Below are 23116 nucleotides of genomic sequence, written 5' to 3'. Positions count from 1 at the left end.
ACCTGATTTCTTCCAACTATTACTGTCCTTTCCTTATTTTATGTTTATTTGTTGTCAGGAAACCTGGGAGAAGGAAATATTACTGGAATAAGAATATAACAACAAACAAATAGTTCAGTTTTTTCAAGAAGTGCTTTAAACTCCTCAGAAGGAAAAATTAGCAATTTCATTCCAAGATAAATAGCAGAAGCTAACAGCAAAATTATTATGCAAACCATTTCCTCATTCTTCCAGGTCTTAACACTCCATATTTTTTTTGTAAAGCATCCAGAATAACTCAGTAAAAATTTGGTAACTAATTAAATTGATATCTGACATACCTATTTTGTAATTGTTAGGTCAATAGTTATAGAAACCACAACCTTGCAGCTATCCAATACTTCTCATAAATGACTCTGAGGTTTAACAATCTTTACCCAAATGTAGTTAACCATTAGCCAATCATATCAGGGAGTCTGTTTACTGTCAGTTTATATTCTGGTGTCTTGCTTATCTGAGTGGGTGGGGGCGGTCTTAAGGATTCATTGGTTGGGCTGTTTACTAATGGCTCTATGACAGTTTCTGTACATATACATACATACATACACATATACATATACATATACATATACATAATTAATTTTCTGGTTTTACAATCACATACTTAATAGACAACATGTTGTCTGGATCCATTAGTAATTCAGTGGTATATATTAAGTTCTTCAATCTAGATCCAATATTACACCATCAAATGTTTGCTCTATTCTTCCAGTAGTACCTGTTTTCCCACACTAGGCAAATACAATTCTTACTGTTATTAATAACAATATTAATATTAATAAATATACAATTGAATATGAATTGGATATCTTTGTTACATTTTTCTCATAATATCAATAATGACAGTTTTAGATAACTTTTCTAATCAAAACATATCTTAATTGCATTTGCACTTAATATCCATATGTTCAATCAGTATCCTATTTTTGCTTCTTTTTTAGTTTTAATTTCCCATCAGTGTTCAAAATGTCTCTATTGTTTATAATTTCAAAATAAGTTATAGTTGGGTAACCAAAAGCTTCCCTTATTCAAACTTCTTAGCATTTTCCTGTTTCCCTTCTCATACCAAATCTAATATTCTAATTACAAATCTTATCTTTCTAGTTATGGTAGTACTTCTATTTCTAGCAATTATCTATTCTCCACCATATTCAAACATCTAGTTAATAATATAATATCCCATATAATGGATCAAAACCACTATTTTCTTCAGGCTTACTCTAGCTTTCTTCCTTTGCCAATTAACTTTACAAGTCAATGCATTTGAATCATCAAGTAATTTTTCCTCTGATTTTGTGTATATTGTTTGGAATAAGAAAGACGATTTGGTTTGGAAGAACAAACCCATTGATATTCATTAAACAGCCTCCCTCCTTCTCCACTTCCCCACAGTTGTCCTAACAACTCTATCTTCCATTCAATCAGTTCTTCCTTTTCCTCAAATATGTCCTGAATTCTTGATTGGTAAGATATATTTTCCATTTCTGATATTATCACTCTGTTTTCTAGTTCCTCACTTGTCTGAATCTATCAGTCACTTCCTTCCTTTAGGTCCTCAATCTTTGGATTGAGATTAGAGATTTTTTTCACCATTTAAAGCCTGAACTATGAATATAAATATTAACTGACTTTCAGAGCTGTGTTGTAGAACTATTTCCCTGCAGGAGAAATACACTTCATTACTTGAGATGATGAAATATTTTGGATTACAAATCTTTGATTGATGAAAAAATTTATTATAAAGACCACCTACAAAAATGAAATGAATGTCCCATACTGAGCTTTAAATGGTGAAAAAAATCTCTAACACCTGTCCCCAAAATCTTCAATTTGATATACTACCAAGAAAATATCAGAAGATCAGAAATAAATTCTCTCCATGTTAAAATCATTACAAGAGACTACTGCTTTAGCTCATGACTAGAAATAACACAAAGGAGATAGAAGAACAATTTTCTAATCTAAATTTACAAACCCAGAACATGACTACAAAGAAGGAACTAGCAACTCAGAAAATAGAAGGAAAACCAGAAGAAACAGATCCAGAGATTGAGGACCTAAAGGAAGGAAGTGACTGACAGAAATAATAATAATAATAATAATAATAATAATAATAATAATAATAATAATAATAATAATAATAATAATAATAATAATAATAATAATAATAATAATAATAATAATAATTTGGAAGGGACCTTGGAGGTCATCTAGTCCAAAAACCCCTGTTCAGGCAGGAAACCCTATACCATTTCAGACAAATGAGTGTCCAGTCTCTTCTTAAAAACTTCCAGTGCTGGAGCATTCACAGCTTCTGGAGTTGTTCCACTAATTAATTGTTCTAAATGTCAGAAAATTTGTCTTTAGTTCTAGGTTGCTTCTCTCCTTGATTAGTTTCCATCCATTGCTTCTTGTCCTGCCTTCAGGTGCTTTGGAGAATAGCTTGACTCCCTCCTCTTTGTGGCAGCCCCTAAGATATTGGAACCCTGCTATCATGTCACCCCTCGTCCTTCTCTTCATTAGACTAAAAGGTAAAGGTAAAGGTTCCCCCGCACGTGCGTGCTAGTCATTTCCAACTCTAGGGGCCGGTGCTCATCTCTGTTTCAAAGCAGAAGAGCCAGCGCTTGTCCGAGGACGTTATTATAATAATAACATTATTATTATAATATATTCGGGGAGAAGGAATCATCAAAAAAGGAGCTAGAGCCCTGATTGGTTTGCATTGTATTTGAACTGTATTTGGGGTCCTCTTTGGATCTCCATCCCTTTTCAGCAGAATTTCAACTTTCAGAGCTGCTGGGAAGTGCTCCATGCTGTAAGTTTTGCAAGGGCTGCACCAAAAAAGGAGCTAGAGCCCTGATTGGTTTGCATTGTATTTGAACTGTATTTGGGGTCCTCATTGGATATTCATCGCTTTTCAGCAGAATTTCAACTTTCAGAGCTGCTGGGAAGTGCTCCATGCTGTAAGTTTTGCAAGGGCTGCACCAAAAAAGGAGCGGCCCGCGCACCTAACGGCATGCGAATTATATAACTAAATATCAAAAACAGCAGCGGTACATTCAGGGCAAGTGCATCTGAGATTCATTGTAACTCAGCATGTCTGGCTTAGTTCAGTGCAACACCTGTTTTGTAGCTGTCTTTCGCAGTACCCTTTTCAAACTTGGAAACTGTCCTATCTGTAAACAAATCACTAGTCTACAAGGACAGATTATTTATCTAGGGTCTGTAATCTGTGCTCTTCAGGCAGAAATTACGTGTCCAGTTCAGCCCTTCTACCCTATTGAGCCTCCGTGCTATCAGCCCCCTCTACCACAAAGATCCTGCAGGAGAAGGGCAGTGTGGACAACCGTGGGATCTGGCAGGGTGAGATCTGTGAACCATAAACCCAAAGCTTTCGCTGTGTCCCTGCACAACAAATACAGTGCCCTTTCTGACCTTAATAAGGACATTAAGGAGACAGGTAAAGGTATCTGCGATAATAACTCAAATAAGCAGGGGATCGTGGTCCAAGATGAAAAACTTGTTTTCGACAGGGAGAAGTGTGAATCTGGTATTACACACCAGTCATGCAAGAACAGAAAGGCATCCAAAAAGAGAAGCCACCTTCTGGTTGGTGATTCAATTATAAGGGATGTAAATTTAGGAAAGGACACAGAGGTTTTGAAAGAGGTCAGGTGTCTTCCAGGTGCTACTGCCAGTAGGGACAAGAAGCGTATTTCTAAAATAATCAAGAATGCCAGCAAGGACTGTGATGTGGAGGCTATTGTACATCTTGGCACTAATGATCTGTCCCAAAAAGATGTACTGTCTGTGCAGAATGATTTCCAGAGCTTGGGGCAGGAACTTAGCAGAATAGGCTGTAGGCTTACCTTTTCAGAGGTTTTACCAGTGTATAAGGAGCAAAATGGAAAAGGCCAGCATATAGCAGAATTTAATATGTGGCTAAAGGAGTGGTGTAAAGGAGAAGGCTTTGGTTATATTAGTCATGATATCTGTAGCTGGTCCAATGAAAAAATGTATAAAAGAGATGGTCTGCATCCATCCAAGAAAGGGACTGAGTTACTTGGCAATAAAATCACAGCTTTTTTGGAGGAACATTTAAACTAAATAATGGGGATAGTGAGTTAATTGATACAGAACATCACTGTCCCCGGCAATCTAAGAAAATAGGGGAAGCCAGGCACCACACAAGTTATGCAGCAGGTAAACACAGGGTCAGTCATAAAGGACTCAAATGTCTATACACCAATGCACAGAGTATGAACAGTAAGCAGGGTGAACTAGAAATTCAGGTAAATGAGGGCAGATATGATATTGTTGCCATTATGTAAACATGGTGGGACGAAACTTACAAATGGAACACACAGCTAGAGGGATTTAAACTATTTAAAAGAAACAGACTAAATAAAAGAGGAGGAGGAGTTGCTCTATATATAAGAAATAACTTTATCTCTACAGAAATAGAGCACAACAATGACAAAAACTGTAAACCTGAAAGCATTTGGGTCAATATAAAAGGGGAAAAATGACATTGCCATAGGTGTATACTATAGGCCGCCCAACCAAGCAAAGGAAATAGATGAACTTTTTGCTAGTCAGCTAACTAAGGTATGTAAGAAGCACATCACAATAGTAATGGGGGACTTTAATTACCCTGATATCAGCTGGGAGACAAACTCTGCACCAAGTGGAAGATCAAACAGATTCCTGTCAAACCTAGCAGACAACTTTCTCTCCCAAAAAGTAGAGAAGGGAACTAGGGGATTAGCCATATTGGATTTAATTCTCACAAACAGAGATGAAATGATAGAAGGTGTTGAAGCCACAGGAACCTTGGGGGAAAGTGATCATGCAATATTGGAATTCAACACTCTGGAGGCACAAGCAATAGAACACAGCCAAACTAGAGTCTTGGACTTTAAAAGAGCTAATTTCAATAAACTTAGAAAGACCATGGGAAGAATTCCATGGATGAGAATCCTAAAGGGGAAAACAACTCAAGAAGCTTGGGAAATTTTGAAAAGTGAGATAATAAAGGCCCACTCTAGTACAATACCAACAAAGAAGAAAAATAACAGCTCTCAAAAGAAACCAGCATGGCTGCATAAAGAACTCTCTGATAAATTGAAAGATAAAAAGGACAAGTATAAGAATTGGAAAGAGGGGCACATAACTAAGTCAGAATATCAGCAAATAGACCGTGCCTGCAAAGATGAAGTGAGGAAAGCTAAGGCTCAAAATGAACTAAGGCTTGCGACCAAAGTCAAAAATAACAAAAAATGCTTCTTTCAACATATAAAAAACAAGAAAAAGTTAAGGAAATGATTGGTCCATTAGTGGGTGAAAGTGGCAAGAAAGTGACAAGCAACAGGGAGAAAGCAGAACTATTTAACTTGTTTTTTGCATCTGTCTTTACAAAAAGGGAAAAAACAGTCCAACCTACCCAAACCAGTGCCATAAAAAACAGAATAGAAATGCAAGTTAAGATAGGCAAGAAAATGGTAAGTGAGCACCTGTCCAACCTAGACGAGATCAAATCACCAGGACCAGATGGATTACAACCCAAAGTTCTCAAGGAACTGGCAGACTTGATCTCAGAACCACTGAACTATATTTTTCACAGATCCTGGAGCACTGGGGAACTACCAGAGGACTGGAAGAGAGCTGATGTAGTTCCCATCTTCAAAAAAGGAAAAAAAATAGATCCAGGAAACTACAGACCTATCAGCCTGACCTCAATACCTGGGAAGATTCTGGAAAAGATAATCAAACAACAAATCAGAGAACACCTTGATGCAAACAAAATCATCACTGAAAGTCAACATGGGTTTGTCAAAAACAGATCATGCCAGACAAATCTTATTACATTCTTTGACCAAGTGACAAAACTAGTGGACCAGAGGAATGCTGTAAATATAATTTACTTGGACTTCAGTAAGGCATTTGATAAAGTAGATCACAACCTACTACTTGATGAGATAGAAAAATGTGGGTTAGATAGCATTACCACCAGATGGATTCGTAGCTGGCTGACAGGCCGTACTCAGCATGTGGTCCTCAATGGAACCGCATCTACATGGAAGGAAGTGTGTAGTGGGGTGCCCCAGGGCTCTGTTCTGGGCCCAGTGCTCTTCAATATCTTCATTAATGATTTGGATGAGGGGATAGATGGGGAACTCATCAAATTTGCAGATGACACCAAGCTGACAGAAATAGCCAATACTCCAGAAGATAGGCTTAAGATACAGAAGGATCTGGACAGACTCGAACACTGGACGCTATCTAACAAAATGAAATAAAATGGTGAAAAAAGTAAGGTTCTACATTTAGGCAGGAAAAATCAAATGCATAGGTATAGTATGGGTGGTACCTTGCTCAATAGTAGTAATTGTGAGAGGGATCTCGGAGTCTTAGTAGACAATCACTTCAATATGAGCCAGCAGTGTGCTGCAGCTGCCAAAAAAGCCAACACAGTGCTAGGCTGCATTAACAGAGGGATAGAATCAAGATCAAGTGAAGTACTAATACCACTTTACAATGCTTTGGTAAGGCCACACCTGGAATACTGCATCCAGTTTTGGTCACCACGATGTAAAAAAGATGTCGAGACTCTAGAAAGGGTACAGAGAAGAGCAACAAAGATGATTAGGGGGCTGGAGGCTAAAACATATAGGGAACGGTTGCCGGAATTGGGTATGTGTAGTTTAATGAAGAGAAGGGTGAGGGGTGACATGATAGCAGTGTTCCAATATCTCAGGGGCTACCACAAAGAAGAGGAAGTCAAGCTATTCTCCAAAGCACCTGAAAGCAGGACAAGAAGCAACAGATGGAAACTAGTCAAGGAGAGAAGCAACCAGTGGCGTAGCGTGGGTTGTCAGCACCCGGGGCAAGGCAAGTAATTTGCGCCCCCTAACCTGTGGATTTTAGCACTCGAGTCTCTTCCACTAGCTCAGGAATTCTGGGAGTTGAAGTCCATGAGTCATAAAAGAGCCAAGGTTGCCTACCCCTGAGTTAGGTTCAAGGCAAAAAAGGGTCTCTGGAGAAGAGGGAAAATGCTAGTTTAAAACTGAAACAAGGCAACTTTAAGGTGCCTCAGCTGTGATTTAGGATGAGACAAAGAGAGGACATGGTGTTGAAAATGGTTAATGGGGCATGTTTGTTCCACTCTTAGTGGACGTCAGGATAAACCCCACGAGAGAATGACCTTACAACAGATGTGAATAGGCTTGGACTACGTTTGTAGATTGAGTGCATACATCACATGGAGCGATGATGGGCTTCATCAAGATTTATGATCCCACAATTGGCTAGTTTTCTCCATCTTGTCCTAAACCCTGGATACCAACCACGGTTTATGGCTTAGCATGTGGCGTGGGGTTGACCCAACATGTTAGGCGACAAACAATGACTTCCAACTTACAATGCCTCGGCTTCCCAAGGTTATTCCAAAGCTGGAAAAGCCAACCAACCCACCCTGCAGCTTTGCCTGCTTAGGCTGAACCCCAGGAATTCATACTTGCTGCGGCGCCCGACCTATTTTCTGCCCAGACGCTGCTTATCCAAGCCAAGCCGCCTCCTTCTCTTTGGCACCTCACCCCAAAGATTCACCGGCCTGGCTGGAAACTCTCGCTGCTGGCGACGTGTGTCGGGGGGGCGGTCCCAATCGCCGATGCACGGTTGGATCGGCAACCTGCCGACGCAGCTTTCGTTCCAGAGCAGGGACCCCCGGAGAGACGCTGCAGCGATCCTCCCCCGCGGGAAATCCACCCTCTTTCAAGCCCCGCTGCGCCCCCCCCCCGCCTTTGGCAACCCCGGGAGCGCCTTGGGAGAGCCTCCGCAGCGGAGCCCCGGGCTTGCAGGAGGGCCGCGCTCTGTGCACGCTCAGGAGCCGCCTTCTCCTTTGTGGGGGGGAGGAGGGAGAGAAGGCTTCCGCTTCCGTCCAGCGCCGGAGCGAAGGCGGAGCGGCCCGAAGGAGGAGTCACGCTGTGTGGTTGTGTGTTTGTGTGTGTGTGTGTGTGTGGCGCGCCGTGGGGCATCAGGCCCTTCCCGGCTGGGGCTCCGGTGCCTCCGCCCTGCCGGATCCCAGCGCCGTTGAACGTGCCCCCCCAGATGTTGCACCCGGTGTGGCCAGCCCCCCCTGCACCCCCCACGCTACGCCACTGGAAGCAACCTAGAACTAAGGAGAAACTTCCTGACAGTTAGAACAATTAACCAGTGGAACAACCTGCCTCCAGAGGTGGTGAATGCTCCAACACTGGAGGTTTTTAAGAAGAGACTGGACAGCCATTTGCCTGAAATGGTATAAGGTTTCCTGCCTGAGCAGGGGGTTGGACTAGATGACCTCCAAGGTCCCTTCCAACTTTATTATTATTTATTATTATTATTATTATTATTATTATTATTATTATTATTATTATTATTATTATTATTATTATTCTGTGATAAGAACACCTCAATCAGTCTTTTATAAAAGTATTGAAACTGGAGAGAACAGACACAGTGTAGACTTATATCAGCAGTGAAATATGTACAGTTTTAGAGAAAATTGAGAGTGGTGAAGTATTTGCTTTGCTGACTGACAATTGTAGTAATATGAAAGCTGCTTGGGAAGTATAATGCACAAGTATCTGCATATTACTGCAGTAGGATGCACATTTCATGGACTAAACTTACTTCTTAGTGACTTCATGAAACTGGACAGCCTTCAAAGGATTTTAGAAGAGCTAAAGAAGTTATCGAATATGTAAAAGCTACTCATGTTGTCACCAGAGTCTTCAAGAAGAAGCAAGAAGAAAAAAGTGCACAGAATAAAATAGTGACACTGAAGCTCTATAGTAAAACATGTTGGGGTGGAGTGGTGATCTCCTTTGAAAGTTTACTGAAAAATAAAGAAGCTCTTCAAGCAACAGTAATAATTGAGGATCTTAAAATTCCCAACAATATAAGGAACACTGTGCTTGATGAGGATGTGTTTTGAGTTCAGCTGCAGAACTCCCTACTGATTTTAACACCATTTTTTTTCAGCAATCCATGCATCTGAATGAGACCCTGCACTTTTGTCAGAAATTTCTAAGCACATGGCTACGATAAAAATATCTGTTTTTGGAAACCTAAGTGCATCTCTACTTACAACTTCTGAAAAAAGTAAAGTGAAAGATTTTATTTTAAAAAAAAACAGGAAGAATTTTGTTGCTATCCAAGACATGCTGCTGCAAATCTATTGGGTCCAAGATTCGAAGGCAGTGGTGTGAGTGATGAGAATACAGCTGCTGCATTTGACTGGATTATGAAACAAGCTGTGCACTTAGTACATGTTGTTGGAAAGGTACTTTCAAACGTTAGACCATCTTCAGGGATTTGGGCAAGGAATGCATTCTGGGATTCTGCAAAACATATCCTTCCTGCAACATGGTGGCAGGGTCTCTGCACCATACAACTTCTGACACCTCTTGCACCTCGCTTACTGCAGACTTGTGCATCTTCTGCTGCTAGAGACAGAATCTGGTCTATGACTGGTAATGTTCATACCAAATCGAGAAACAAACTGAACTCTGAAAGGGTAGAAAAGCTTGTTTCTGTCCATGCAAACCTAAAGCTTTTAGAAGTCCATGAGAAAAATGACAAAGAGGAAGAAGAAAACTGCATGTATATGTTGTGTCTTCTGTTTCTTTTCTTTTTTTAAGCACCACTCAAAAGGTAAGCCTTCTACAAAGCTTAAATATTGAGATTGACATTAACTTTATTTGCTATTGGTGCTAAGGAGCACATCTGATTATTATTTTTTATTTTGATAATTTCTTGCTTTTTTGTTGCTTTTGAGGGAAAGGGGGGTCGTTACTTGTTTTATTGCAAGCATAATACTTTAACATACACTCCATTTCACACAATTTGTAAAACTACTCTACACTAAAAAAAGTTTTCCAACTTTTCCAAAATGTGTATTTTTTTACAGGAAAATTTTTTTTTCCTCATGGCTTCTAAATTTCCAGAAATTTTACATCTCTAGTATGTGTGTATCACCTTATGACCACAACTGAGCCCAAACTTTCTGTTGATAAGTGAGACATTAGTTAAGTGAGCTTTGTCCCATTTTATGAACTTTCTTACTACTGTTATTAAGTGAATCACTGCAATTGTTGCATTAGTAACATGGTTGTTAAGTGAATCTGGCTTCCGCATTGACCTTGATGTCAGGTCACAAAAGGGGTTCACATGACCCTGGAACACTGCCACCATCATAAATATGAGTCAGTTTCTAAGCATCTGAATTTTGATCACGTGAACACAGGGATGCCACAATGGTCGTAAATATGAAAAAACATCATAAGTCACTTTTTCCAGTGTCATTTTAACTTTGAACAGTCATTACATAAACTGTTGTAAGTTTAGGACTCTGTGTGTGGCTCAGTGGTTTAAGATGCTGAGCTTATCACCTGGAGAGCTGACAGCCCATGTTTGAGGCCGAAGCTCCGTGCAACAGGCTGAGGTCTCAGTACTTGCCCCAGGTCCTGCCCTCTTAGCAGTTCAAAAGCATGCAAATGTAAGTAGATTAATAGGTACTGTTTTGGTGGTATACCTTTGGCGTATACCCATGCTGGCCACATGACCACCAAAATTGTCTTCAGACAATGCTGCCTCTTTCGGCCAAGAATCAGAAATGATCATTATACCTTTGAGTCAGAAATAACTGACAAGGAAATATTTACCTTTATATAAATATAAATCATCACACATGACACTAAATGCTACCTGTGAATAAAAGTGTTGTGAAAGAGCTTTTTAGGCATAAGTCATGAGGAAAACAGCATCAGAACATGTATTCATCTTAGCTATAATATCTGTCAGAATTTACATATTTTTAGAAAATAAAAATGAAAATCATTTTTGCAGATGAATTTTATTCATTTAATGAACACTTTGTGCTAAAATATCATTTTCAATGTTCTCTTGTCAGTGCTTTATGAAGGGCTGATGATTGGTAATTCTCATTAATCAAATGCTTTGGCTAAAAATTTATACCTTGAGGTTACATTATTGACTTCAGGTACATTTTGAAAAATGTATATCACATATTATAATATTTAAAGATGGCCTATATCAATAATAAGTACTAAAATGTAGCTTTTAGAAAGTAAGCTTTTATCTTCAAGATGCATTGTGAAAAGTTGCAGACAATCCATAGTTCATGAATTTTCCAGAACACAATGAAGTTTCATGTAGGGTTATTAAAGAGAATGATTCGTGATTACTGACATCTCCATGCTGGTTAAAAAGGAATGCCATTGTAATTGTCTGAATGAATATTTTATTTTCATGCTGGTAATAAAAGATGGAAAAAAACAAGGAGAGAAGGGGAAAGTATACATATATTAATGCAATATGGATAGTTGCTTTTTCCATTTATGCAAGTAATTCGTTTACATAGAAATTCAACTTTATTTCCATCTCCACAATATATTTTATCCCATTCCTTCCACCTCAGCTGTTAATATTGTTGCGCCTCAAATCTTCTTCACTTGTTATTCAAGGAACTTCAAAAACTGCATAAATTGCATAAGCTAAGGTGTTTGGTTCTGATAGACGAGGACTCAGAGTGGTTTAACAATGAACGAGTTTATTGAATACACAAAGTCAACTGACTAACTGTCAAATGTTGCAACCTTTTATATGAGAAGTGTGTGAACTGTAACCAATCAATGGAGTCTATTTTCCCGCTCCTAGGTTATTGCAACCAATGAATGCACCTTTATTTCCCGCTCTAAACCCTGCTAGGCTGCAATCTGTTTGCAATCTGTTAAGTACCCTGTTAATAACTATTTACATACACAACACCCCTTACCCCCCAGTTGATGTTATTTCTTTACAAAATCCTTTAAATATTTTGGTGGCCTATGTATTCTAGAAGGGTATCTGTTATTCTGGCTGCTAGGGACCTCTCTTCCTGATTGATTGCTTGGCTGCATGTCACTATTGGACCTGGGCTCTGGGATGCTAGGCTCTGATGTTTCTCTGCTGCTGTTTTGTGTATTAGTTTGTGTTTGAAAATCAGTGGTCACTGGCCTACTTCGCAGGGGTACCTCCCAGTCAATTTGACTAAATTGATGTTGTTGTTGTTGGGAACCAGGGGATGAGATGTTTTGCCATTCCTCTACCGCACTTTCTAGCATGTTGTTATCCCTGAATCTGGATGTACTGTTTCCCCCCAATATACTTTGGTCCCCCTCTACTGGCAAGCATCCACTGGATCTCTTCCTCAGCTGATCTATGTGTCTTTTACAGATCCTATTCCCTTCCCCCTCAATAGTGTACGATAGGGGACCTAAGACCTCAGTCACCACCCCTGGAATCCATTTATTCCCTTGGCCGTAGTTCCTGGCCCAGATCAAATCCCCCACTTTAAATGTTCTGTTAGGAATGTCCAATTCAGTGTTTGATTGAAGTCTGTCAGGGTGTAATCTGTCCAATTTGGTAGTCAGTTTCCTGCCCCACCTCATTTCAGCTGGACTTTTCCCTGTAGCAGAACATGGGGTCGTGTGTTGGGCCAACAAGAACTCGGCCAGTCTCTGATGCCAGTCGCCCCGAATGATTCTTTTTAAAGCGTCCTTCGTGGTCCGCACGTTCCGTTCAGCCAAGCCGTTGGTGGATGGGTGGAAGGGTGCTGATGTCTTATGCTTAATCGAGTTGGCCTTGAGGAAATCCTGAAATTCAATAGATGTGAATTGTGGCCCATTATCAGACACAATTAAATCCGGCAACCCATGAGTGGCAAAGAGGCCCCTTAATGCCTGTATTGTTCTTGCTGAAGTTACTGAACTGACTGGTACCACCTCTAGCCATCTAGAGAAGCTGTCAACCACTACTAGAAATGTTAACCCTTGGAAAGGTCCAGCGAAATCAATATGAATCCTGGACCAAGGATTCCTAGCTAACTCCCACTTATGCATACGGATGTGCTGTTGTTCAGGCCTAGAACGTTGGCACAGATGGCAATTGGCAACACATTCCTCGATATCGTTGTCCAGTCCTGGCCACCACAAGTGACTCCTAGCCAGCGCCTTCATCCGTACTATTCCAGGGTGTCCTTCATGTAATTCTAGTAAAATAGCTGATTTGTGAATTCCTGGAATAACCACACGATTTCCCCAGAGTAAGCATCCCAAATGAACTGATAGTTCATCCTTCCTTCTAAAATAGGGCCTGTATTTTTCGTCCGGGTTGGCATTTGGCCACCCGCTCATAACCCAGGCCAATACTCTCTTTAAGGTGTGGTCCTTATTTGTTGCCTCAGCTATGTCTTTAGCAGTTAGGGGTAAATCAGGAATATCCTGTAGGGACATTATTTGTCCCACAGGTGCAGGGTCCTCCTCTGTTATGCTAAGGGGCAATCTGCTAAGGGCGTCAGCGTGTCCCATGTCTTTGCCCGGTCTGTATTGGAGGGAAAATGAGTATGCTGAGAGGAAAATGGACCACCTCAGCATTCTGGGCGACATAATTTGGGGAGTCTGTTTATCCGTGGTAAACAGTCCCAACAGGGGTTTGTGGTCAGTCAGTATGGTAAAGTTCCTACCATAAAGGTAGTCATGGAACTTTTTTACTCCTGCCACTATTGCTAATGCCTCCCTGTCTATCTGAGCATAATTCCGCTCTGCCTTGGTTAGTGTCCGGGAATAATATGCAATGGGTCTTTGTATTCCTTGGTTGTCTATGTGGCTGATCACAGCCCCAACACCATAAGGCGAAGCATCGCACGCCAGATAAATTGGTTTGTTTTCTATAAAGTGGGTTACAGTTGATTTACTGGAAAGAATGTCTTTTAAGGTTTGGAAACTCACTTTGTGTTTGTTCAGCCATTGCCAGGGAGTCTTCTTATCTAAGAGTCTGTGGAGGGGTTCTGCAATGGCAGCCTTGTGTGGCACAAACGTGTGGTAAAAATTTACCAAGCCAAGGAAGGCCTGTAGTTCCGCCTTGTTCCTTGGTTCAGGGGCCCATTTTATTGCTTTAATTTTGTCAGGGGTAGGGTGGATTCCACTTTTGTCAATCCTGAACCCCAAAAAATCAGTGGATTTAACCCCTATACTACATTTTTCCTTTTTTAGTTTCAATCCAGCCCCCCTAAATCTGCCCAGTACCTGCTCCAGCCGCTCTACTAACATTTCTTCATCTTTTCCAGCTATCAGGACATCATCAAAGTAAGGGCATACACCAGGTATGCCCTTTAAGGTCCTCTCCATCACTTCTTGGAAGATGCCTGGAGCAGCTGCAATACCAAATTGCAGTCTGTGGACCCGGAACGCCCCCTTGTGGGTAACTATCGTCTGTGCTTCTGCAGCCTCTTCAGAAACAGTCAACTGTAAGTACGCATGCGCCAAGTCTAACTTGGCAAACATGGCGCCGTCCTGGATCGTCGCGAGGACCTGCTTCACCGTCGGGACCGGGTAAGCATGCTTTTTCATTCCAATGTTCAGGGTGGCTTTGTAGTCAGCGCAGATTCTCACATCCCCATTGGGTTTTAGGGGTGTGACAATCGGCGTTTCCCACAAACCACCCTCAACAGGCTCTAATACCCCTTGGCCTACAAGCCGGTCGAGCTCGGCCTCGATTTTTTCCTTTAAGGCGAACGGTACCCTTCGGGCCTTAAGCCTGATAGGTTTTACTGAGGGGTCTAGATTAAATTTAATTGGGGGCCCTTTGTACTTCCCCAAAGATCCATCGAATATGTCTGCAAATTCATTGCAGACTGATTCGAGGGTCTTCTTCTTAATCACTGAATTTATCCCCCCAATCCAAATGCCCAGGGCAGGGAACCAGTTAAGTCCAATTAAACTAGTCCTATGTCCCTCCGTAACAATTAATTCTAAGACCCCCTTAAATCCCTTAAATTTAACGTTAAGGCTGGTCTTCCCTTTTATTTTTATGGGGCTTTTTTGGAAGTCAGTTAATTGAATATTTGTTGAACTAAGTGGAATTCTTCTTCCACTTATTTGTTCAATCCTCTCAAGGGTTTCAGTGGAAATTATTGACACTGAAGCCCCTGAGTCAATTTCCATTCTGCAAGGGACCCCTTGCAGCTGGACTGTAATTTTTAATTTTCCTATTGGAAAATTGTGACTTTTCCCGTCTCCTCCGGTTGACTCGCGCCACCTCCCCTAGATTTGGGACCTTAACCCGGGGTTTAGGGGTCTCCTTGCCACTGAAATTAGGGGTTACCTTACCCTCGGGCCACCCATCGACTTCGTGAAGGCGGTTGTCGCGAGCACGGCTCCTGCAGATGGCCTGGATATGGCCGGTCTTGCCGCATGCCCTGCACTTTGCGGTTCGGAATCGGCAAGAGGCGCGGGGATGGTTGCCGCCGCAGCTGCCGCACCGGTTCTGGTTGTCGATGTCTCGCGGTTTGGTTGCGGTGTCCCTCCATGGTCGTTGTGCCCCCGTCGCTTGTCTTTGCGGAGTTGCGGTTTGTTGTCGGCGGTTAGGATCAGGCCCTTCACTTCTGGGTTGTCTTGGCGCCAATTTTCCGAATCGCCTGGAGACTTCAGCGATATCTTCCTCCCACTGCTGGTCCACCTCCCCGCAGTCCACATAGCCCTCTTGGTTGATCTCGGACGTTGCTGCCATGCTGCTGCGGGGGGGGTCGCGATACCCGGTTGACTCGTAAGTTAAAAGTTCGTCGATCACTTCCTGTAAATCGCCGGTGGGTTTGGCGATTATTCTGTTTTGTAGCTGCTCGTCACGCAAGCCCAGTACTACTCGGTCCCGAATTCTAATTTCTAAATTATCGTATTTACATCGTACTGCGGCTTCCCTGACGGCAGCGACAAACTTTTGTATGGATTCTCCCGGTCTCTGGTTCCTCTTCTCAAAGATGCGCCGCCAGAAGAGCTCGGATCTCCTGGGTGTAAAGTGGACCTTTAGTTTGGCTAGGAGGTCGGCATAAGGCACGCTTGAGACCGGTTGCGGTTGACACAGTCCGACAGCGATTCGGTAAACCGGTGTGCCACAAATCGTTAGTAAAGCTGCCGCTTTTTTACGGTCGTCTGTGATTCCGTTTACTAACAGGAACCCTTCGACTTGTCCGATGTATTCTTCCCAATCCTCGGGGAAGTTTGGGTCGAATTCCTTCAATGACCCGATTTGCGCCATTCGGAGATTTTTTTTTTTTTTTTTTATTCTGCCGCGGCCGCTCGGTTGACTGTGACTCATTCTGAATTTGCCGCCTTTGCGCGACAATTCCGCCGATTCTCTGGTCTTCTGTCTATCCCACCTTCGTCGCCAATTGTTTGGTTCTGATAGACGAGGACTCAGAGTGGTTTAACAATGAACGAGTTTATTGAATACACAAAGTCAACTGACTAACTGTCAAATGTTGCAACCTTTTATATGAGAAGTGTGTGAACTGTAACCAATCAATGGAGTCTATTTTCCCGCTCCTAGGTTATTGCAACCAATGAATGCACCTTTATTTCCCGCTCTAAACCCTGCTAGGCTGCAATCTGTTTGCAATCTGTTAAGTACCCTGTTAATAACTATTTACATACACAACATAAGGACTAATATATATTGCTTTGGTCCTAAAAAATAAAAACCCTTTCATCAGCTAATACTTTAACAAATAAATCTTTCCATTGAATATTCTTTGATTGTCTCATCAGGAAAAATTGTGCATCATTCCAATTCTAAGCTTAAGATCATGAAACTTTGCTGTTCAGATACAGGGGTATCATTAGATAGATAAAGTAGTACTATTTAATACTGTTATTATAGATTGAATAGCAGACTGTAGGCTCTGGAATACAATTCATAGTCCAGTAGATATGACTTTGGTTGCAGATTGAAATCTCCTACCCACTCATTTCCTGATGATTTTAGAAAAGAGTTAGGTGTTTTAAGACAAAAAGTGGCACTTGGCTGCAATTTGGAAGGACTTCCATCTTCCCAGCAGTCTCTGAGAAAAAAATTCCTTGAAGCAGAAGATGATTTGATTAAGATTTTACCTGAAAGGGGTAGAATGTCTAGACAAGAATGTATTCAGACTTAGATATCCATTTTCTAGATGTTGCTGAGTTTTTTCAAAGTCACTGTACAAGTTAGTAAGACCATTGATTAAATTCAGCTTTATGCATACATCAGGCAGCTTCACGAGATATAAATTTAAAAAGTATCTTGTGATCTCTGATGAGAATATAAAATCTCACTAGTATCGTTGAGGAGATTTTCAACAGAGAGAATTTCAGAATTGCTGTTATGTTCAGTGATCAATATTTCCTTTGGAATTTTATTTTTTTCCCCATCAAAATTGCCAGCCATTTGGGGGAGCTCCCATAATGCATACTACATCTATGGGCTAGGACCAGAAAGATTTACATTCCTTTTTTCCATGCAACATGTTAGATAACTTGATACAATAGCTGGATATTGAATCAGGATACAAATCTAAGCAGATTCACACACACACACACACACACACACACACACACACACACACCAAAAACCCAGAATATCTTTTTTCTAAACAATTCATTCAGATAATGATATTGTCATAATATCATATCTCATATCTCATTGTGATTTAGCATAATAAGGTAGTTCTTCAAAATTCGGTGTTTTTGAGAAGACATGTCAATTCCTCATGAGTTACAGATTTTGTGTTCAGTGGTGGTTAAAGAGGAAATTTGGAGCATTTTAGGAAGATGCTGCCAAAGCTCAACTACTGGGCAACCTTCTGGCTAATTTATTTTTTATTTGATTGTTGTCCTTACCTCTTTAAGGTTATTTTATTTTAAAGTTCAATTTTTATAGAAAACTATTTTAGCATCAGAATTGCTAACTATACCCACATCTTTAATTTCCAAATTATCACCTTTGGATAAGTCACCATTAACAATTTCTGGATCACATAGATTTCAATAGTGCTTAAGTAGTGTGTGGCTTTTGACAACCTTTATAGAGATTGGAGTGTGCTCATTTCTCAAGGACCTGTAAACCAAACAGGGCATGAGATCCTTGTGTTTCTATTTTTCTAGACCTAGACAGTTCTAAGTTTTACTGTTATGGATGTTAAGTTTCCCTTATAGGCAGCTCTATCATTCATCTCTATTGTATTTGTTTCCTAGGTCACTTTGCTACTCTGTGATTCATCTCTATTGTTTCTGTGATGCATTTCTGGTTCCTGTTGTATGCTCCCTCTCTATGTAACAACATGGCTTCTGCAGAGTGAAGCCTTGTATTGTATTTACTGACTCCACATGAAACATTTACTGTCTTTTCCTTTCCCTCTTTATAACTAATAATTTCATTCCTGCAATCACTTCCATTCAACCTTTTTCCTGGTGTTCAGCCCTTCTGCCCTGCCATTTTAGTAATATTCCTTCCATTCCTCATTTAATCAAAGTTATGGTCCTCAGGTTATGAGTCTGCTCCTAATGTTGCAATCATTCTATTCGTGTGCCATGGGAAAAAAGTGCTAGAAAATTTCACTGCGTGTGTTCCTATAGGGTCATCTACATTTACTGTTTCTCTTGAAGCAAAGAGGCCTCCTTTAACAGTTTGTTGAGAGTATGAATACACAGCATTGTCCCCAACCTGCCTGTCAGCAGAAGTAGCTGCAGTACTGCATTCTAACCAATGCGCCACCTCAGCTATTTAATCCTTCCAGAGATTTATCAAATTGGTTATTTTTGGATGGACATTTACTAGCCTTACAGACCACTGGTAGACAGGTTTACTGTTCTTGCTGTCACATGAAGCTTTCAGAAGACTTGTAGCTCATTGTCAAAAGCAATCCAAGTGGCAGGTTATCAGTACAAAGAAGTGGAACTAATCTTTTATCATATCTCTACTCCCCAAATAGTTGAAACCTTTGTGAACATTCAAACTGAAGTGCATGAACTGAACACTAAGCAAAAATATTTTTTGTTTTAAAGGATCACAATAGCTATTAGAAAAGACTTCCTCTTTGTCTATGGCAGGCATGTCAAACTCGTGATGTCATGTGATGTCGCATGATGTATTGCGACTTTTTCCCCATTGCCGGCAATGGGGTGGCGTGGTTTCAGAGTGATGCATCCGGTCTGCGGGCTGGCAGTTTGACATGCCTGGTCTATGGTGACTGAAAGATTTCTTTAAAATTACTAATTAGCAAGGAAAAAATTCAATTGGCCTGGAATGCCTCTTGGCCCTTGGACACTCACCTTACTCTCTTCTCCCACATTACTCTCAATGTTACATTTCTGCCACTAACTTGCTTGGAAACTTTGCAAGTTGAATAGGAGATTTCAATTATAACAATAGCAGTAGCACTTAGACTTACATACTCGCTTAAGTATTACCTTTACAGCCCTCCCTAAGCAGTTCACAGAGTCAGCGTTGTGGGAAGTCAGCCCCCAGAGAAGGAAATATTAAAAGGGCAGAAAAATATATTTCCTCAAAAGATCTTAAAGAGGCAGAAAAGCCTCCCCAAGCAGAAAACAGCTCTGTAGAGATGCAGATGTAAATAATCCAGGAAGGCTGGATTAGGAAGTTTAGGAAGACAAAGACACCTAAAATCTACATACCCCACCCAAACTCTAAGACAGGACATAATAGGATTAACCCACAGATGTCAAAGGGCACATCCAGACTCAAGTCAGACTACATGACACAGGAAATACAAAGCCTCAAAGAGGAACAGGAAACAACTCCAAACAAAAGCCCCAGAGAGTATGAAAACCCACTCCTTACATGTGCTCTCTCCTCTTTTCTTCCAGAGCCATCTTTCCGTCTGGCTCTCCTCTTCAATAAACTGCAAGGTTTTTTTCTAAAGCAGTTGCCATATTGTTTATTCCCGGCTTGGACTGAACCAGGATGAAGACTTTTCCTTCAACAATTTGGCACCCAGGATGGGACTCCAAGCTAACCTCTCCAACGGACTGAAACTGGTAAGCCCCATCTTGCCGGCAGCAGACCCTTTGTGTCTCTGGATGGGTTAATCATTCTGATTAAATCACCATCTTGGGTCCCTACAATATTCAGAGCCCTGTGCTGTGGCTTATGGATTATGATTAGTGACAGCATGAAGCAAGTCTTCTGTGCAGTAGCTTCATGCTATGGAATAAGGTTATTACTATATAATTTGGTTTTAATACATTTTTTCCTTGCTTTTTGTTAAACAATTTTATGAATATTTTAAAGGACTTTAGAATATTTTCAAGAAGAAAAGTTATAGAAATGTTATCATTATTACTGCTAATTATAATAAACTAGTCTCCAGCTACCATTATTATTTCATAAACATTCATTGGGAATAAATCAATTTATCATTCATTAACAATAAAGCAATTTCTGCTCTAGAAACAAACTAAAACCAAAAAAAATAAAAAAGCAGTTTACCTTAACAGAGAGGAGGGGGGTTCCAACCATTAGCAGTACATTTAGAAATGTACTTTCTAAGGACTCTTTTAAAAGAAAAAATCCGTTTATAACAGGTTATCTCAATTGCATCATTGTACATGTATTGTGATCGCTTAGGTTCAATGTGGCCTTTTGTCACTTCTGGAGGGGGACACTCCATTTCTATGGAGGAATATGAATAGAGATACATGGTCAATAAGTCATTTGTTGCCTATAAGACTAATTTATTGCAAAATGAGGAGAGATCCTCATGCTATAAACCTTGAAGTGGAGCTATACAATTTATTTTGTTTAATGGGTGTTTTTTCCCCAATTTGCTTGTAACACATGCTGAGGCACTTTCTCTGATTCATATGTTTCAGTTCAGTTCAGTCCTCATCAGATGGCTGGTCTTAAGCTTAAGACTAATTTAAGCTTAAGACTACCTTCACTGAAATTTGTTAAGAGGATCCTTCCTCAAAAATATTTGCCAGGCAATCACACTTCCTTGATGTGGACCAGAGGTCTTCAAACTCGGCCCTTTTATGACTCATGGACTTCAACTCCCAGAATTTCTCAGCCAGGCATGCTGGCTGAGGAATTCTGGGAGTTGAAGTCCATGAGTCATAAAAGGGCCGAGTTTGAAGACCCCTGATGTGGACAATCTGAAGCTGTATAGAAAAGCACGATAGGAAATAGAATTTCTTCTGACCACTATCCTATGGCCAACTGAACTTCTGTGTCTCAGTTCTGCCTCTTATGTATACTTCCAAAAATAGCTTGTTTTGCTCCCTTGTGGGACTATCACCCAAATTGTCCCTAAAGGAAACAAATGTGTTTTTTTAAACTTTGAGTCAGAAGATGTCTGTCCTGATTAATTACATTTCCCTTGTCCAAGGAATGATGCATGAAACATTTGGCCCCACGTTTATTGCAGAGTCAGACTATGTATGGCAGATTACAGACAGAAATAAATGCTTGTGACAAATGATCTTCAGAAGAATAATGCCCTTCTCTTAGACATTTTAAGTCTGATCAATTAAAATTAAAAGACAATATAGAATGCAGTTTGGTTCCACAAGTTTCAGGAAATTATGGACCCAAATTTTACTTTTTCATGACTGGTAACAACATTGAAATTATAGAATTAGTGGCACTTTTTAAATTATTCCTTTAAAACTAATTATAGCTACTTTAGGCAATCAGCATTAATATAAATAAGCCATAAATTCAGAAGAAACCTGAAACAGCATTTTTTACATGTTAAAGAAAAGAAAGATGGCTCAGAAAAAGACAATACTTGTTATTCAAGTCATATATAAGTATCTCTGGTGAAAATGAAATCAAATACAAACACAAAGGCTCCTTCCCTAAATTATCTGATTGGAGCTGCAAGCCTATGCACCCAATATGTTTAAGTTTCAGAGTAACCATGACCTTAGCAACATATACATACGTGTACATTGAAGTTTTGTACTCCATCCATTCTTAGTACATAAGGCATCTGGTCTGTCAACATATCTGTATCCTTCATTACATGAGAATTGTATTTTCTCACCTTCTTTGTAAATAGAATTTGGAGATAATATGGTTCCATGTTCAATGTGGTTTGCCTGGCAAGTTATTTCTACTATAAAATGCAAACAACAGGTTTTTTTCATGAATATTCTCTGTAATCAATGGAATAATAATAAAAAGAGAAATGCTAGATATCAAACATAAATTATTAGAAAAGACATTCTGTAATTCTAATTTCATTTTTCATCCTAGTAGGATTTAGGTAGGATTAGATTGAATAAATGACTCTTTTATCACACTCACTGGGAATGGACCATAATCAATCTTAAAGCCATCTACTGTTCAGTTATTTTCACAATCAAATGAAATGCCTTCAGCCTCACCCAGTCTATTCATGTTAATATTAAGCAGAAGTGGGGAGGGTGTTGAGCACAGAGGCAACCTGTAAAGCAGGTGTGTCAAACTGCCAGCCCGTGGGCCAGATGCATCATACTGAAACTGCGCCCATCCTATTGTCAGCAATGCCAAAAAAAGTTGCAATACGTCACTACATGTCATGTGATGTTGTGAGTTTGACACCTCTGCTGTAAAGTAAGAGCTGTGAGCTACACCTTCAATCAACACTGATTAGAACCATCCCTGAGGAAGAAGAATAACCAAGGTAACACAATGAAACCTTTAAGGGCATTGGGTTCACTTAAGCACATTCAGATTAAAATTATTTTAAAGTTAAAAGGGCTTTTCAGAACAGCAAACACTTGACGAGGGAGCTTTCATTCTGGATTAAAGAAAAGAAATAACAATTTTAAGACTTTAAAGTCACCACCAAAAGGCTTGACAAGATCATGATATAAGTATTAAATGAATTAGAAACCCAGTCAAATTTGAAATATTATTTTTACAGATAACTTCTGAAATAAATAAATAGTACATACTTTAATGGGAATGCAGATTGTTTAAAGTTTTAGTGAAAAGAGAATTGATGGACTTTGCAAAATAACGGCAAGGAAAATGCAATCATGCAAAATGAGAGAGACCATGTGACTATAAAATTACTGAGTGTCAAAGACTTAAGGACATAAGGAAATAGTCAAAAGGGGGAAAAACAAGAAAAGTTTCCCTTTTAGTTTTGTAGTTGATTCATTTTCTTTCTAGATAACAAATGAATGAAATTGCTGTTACTAGAAAATCAGCAAAA

The 23116-nt window shown here is 40.1% G+C and overlaps 1 protein-coding gene across 2 annotated transcripts in view; it reads right to left on the bottom strand.

Annotated features, from left to right (window-relative positions):
- Positions 1–10982: 10982 nt before the first annotated feature.
- Positions 10983–23116, bottom strand: part of LOC308665051 (complement factor H-like) — a 29190-nt gene continuing 17056 nt past the window's right edge. Inside the window, exons 6-8 of one of the 2 annotated variants that reach the window (XM_081322668.1) lie at positions 21857–22030; positions 20401–20583; positions 10983–11355 (exon numbers count right to left, since the gene is read on the bottom strand). In XM_081322668.1, the coding sequence (XP_081178794.1) occupies positions 20402–20583; positions 21857–22030 (356 nt within the window). In that variant the 3' untranslated portion in view covers positions 10983–11355; position 20401. Of the gene's footprint in view, positions 11356–20161; positions 20584–21856; positions 22031–23116 lie in introns of those variants that run through there. The other variant, XM_081322669.1, reaches the window with a different exon arrangement.

Source organism: Vipera berus, assembly GCF_964194415.1.
Source record: "Vipera berus genome assembly, chromosome: 3".
In the NCBI taxonomy this organism is placed as follows: Eukaryota; Metazoa; Chordata; class Lepidosauria; order Squamata; family Viperidae; genus Vipera; species Vipera berus.
The sequence above is the reverse complement of the archived record's forward strand: the minus strand, read 5'-3'. Positions and strand labels throughout refer to the sequence as shown.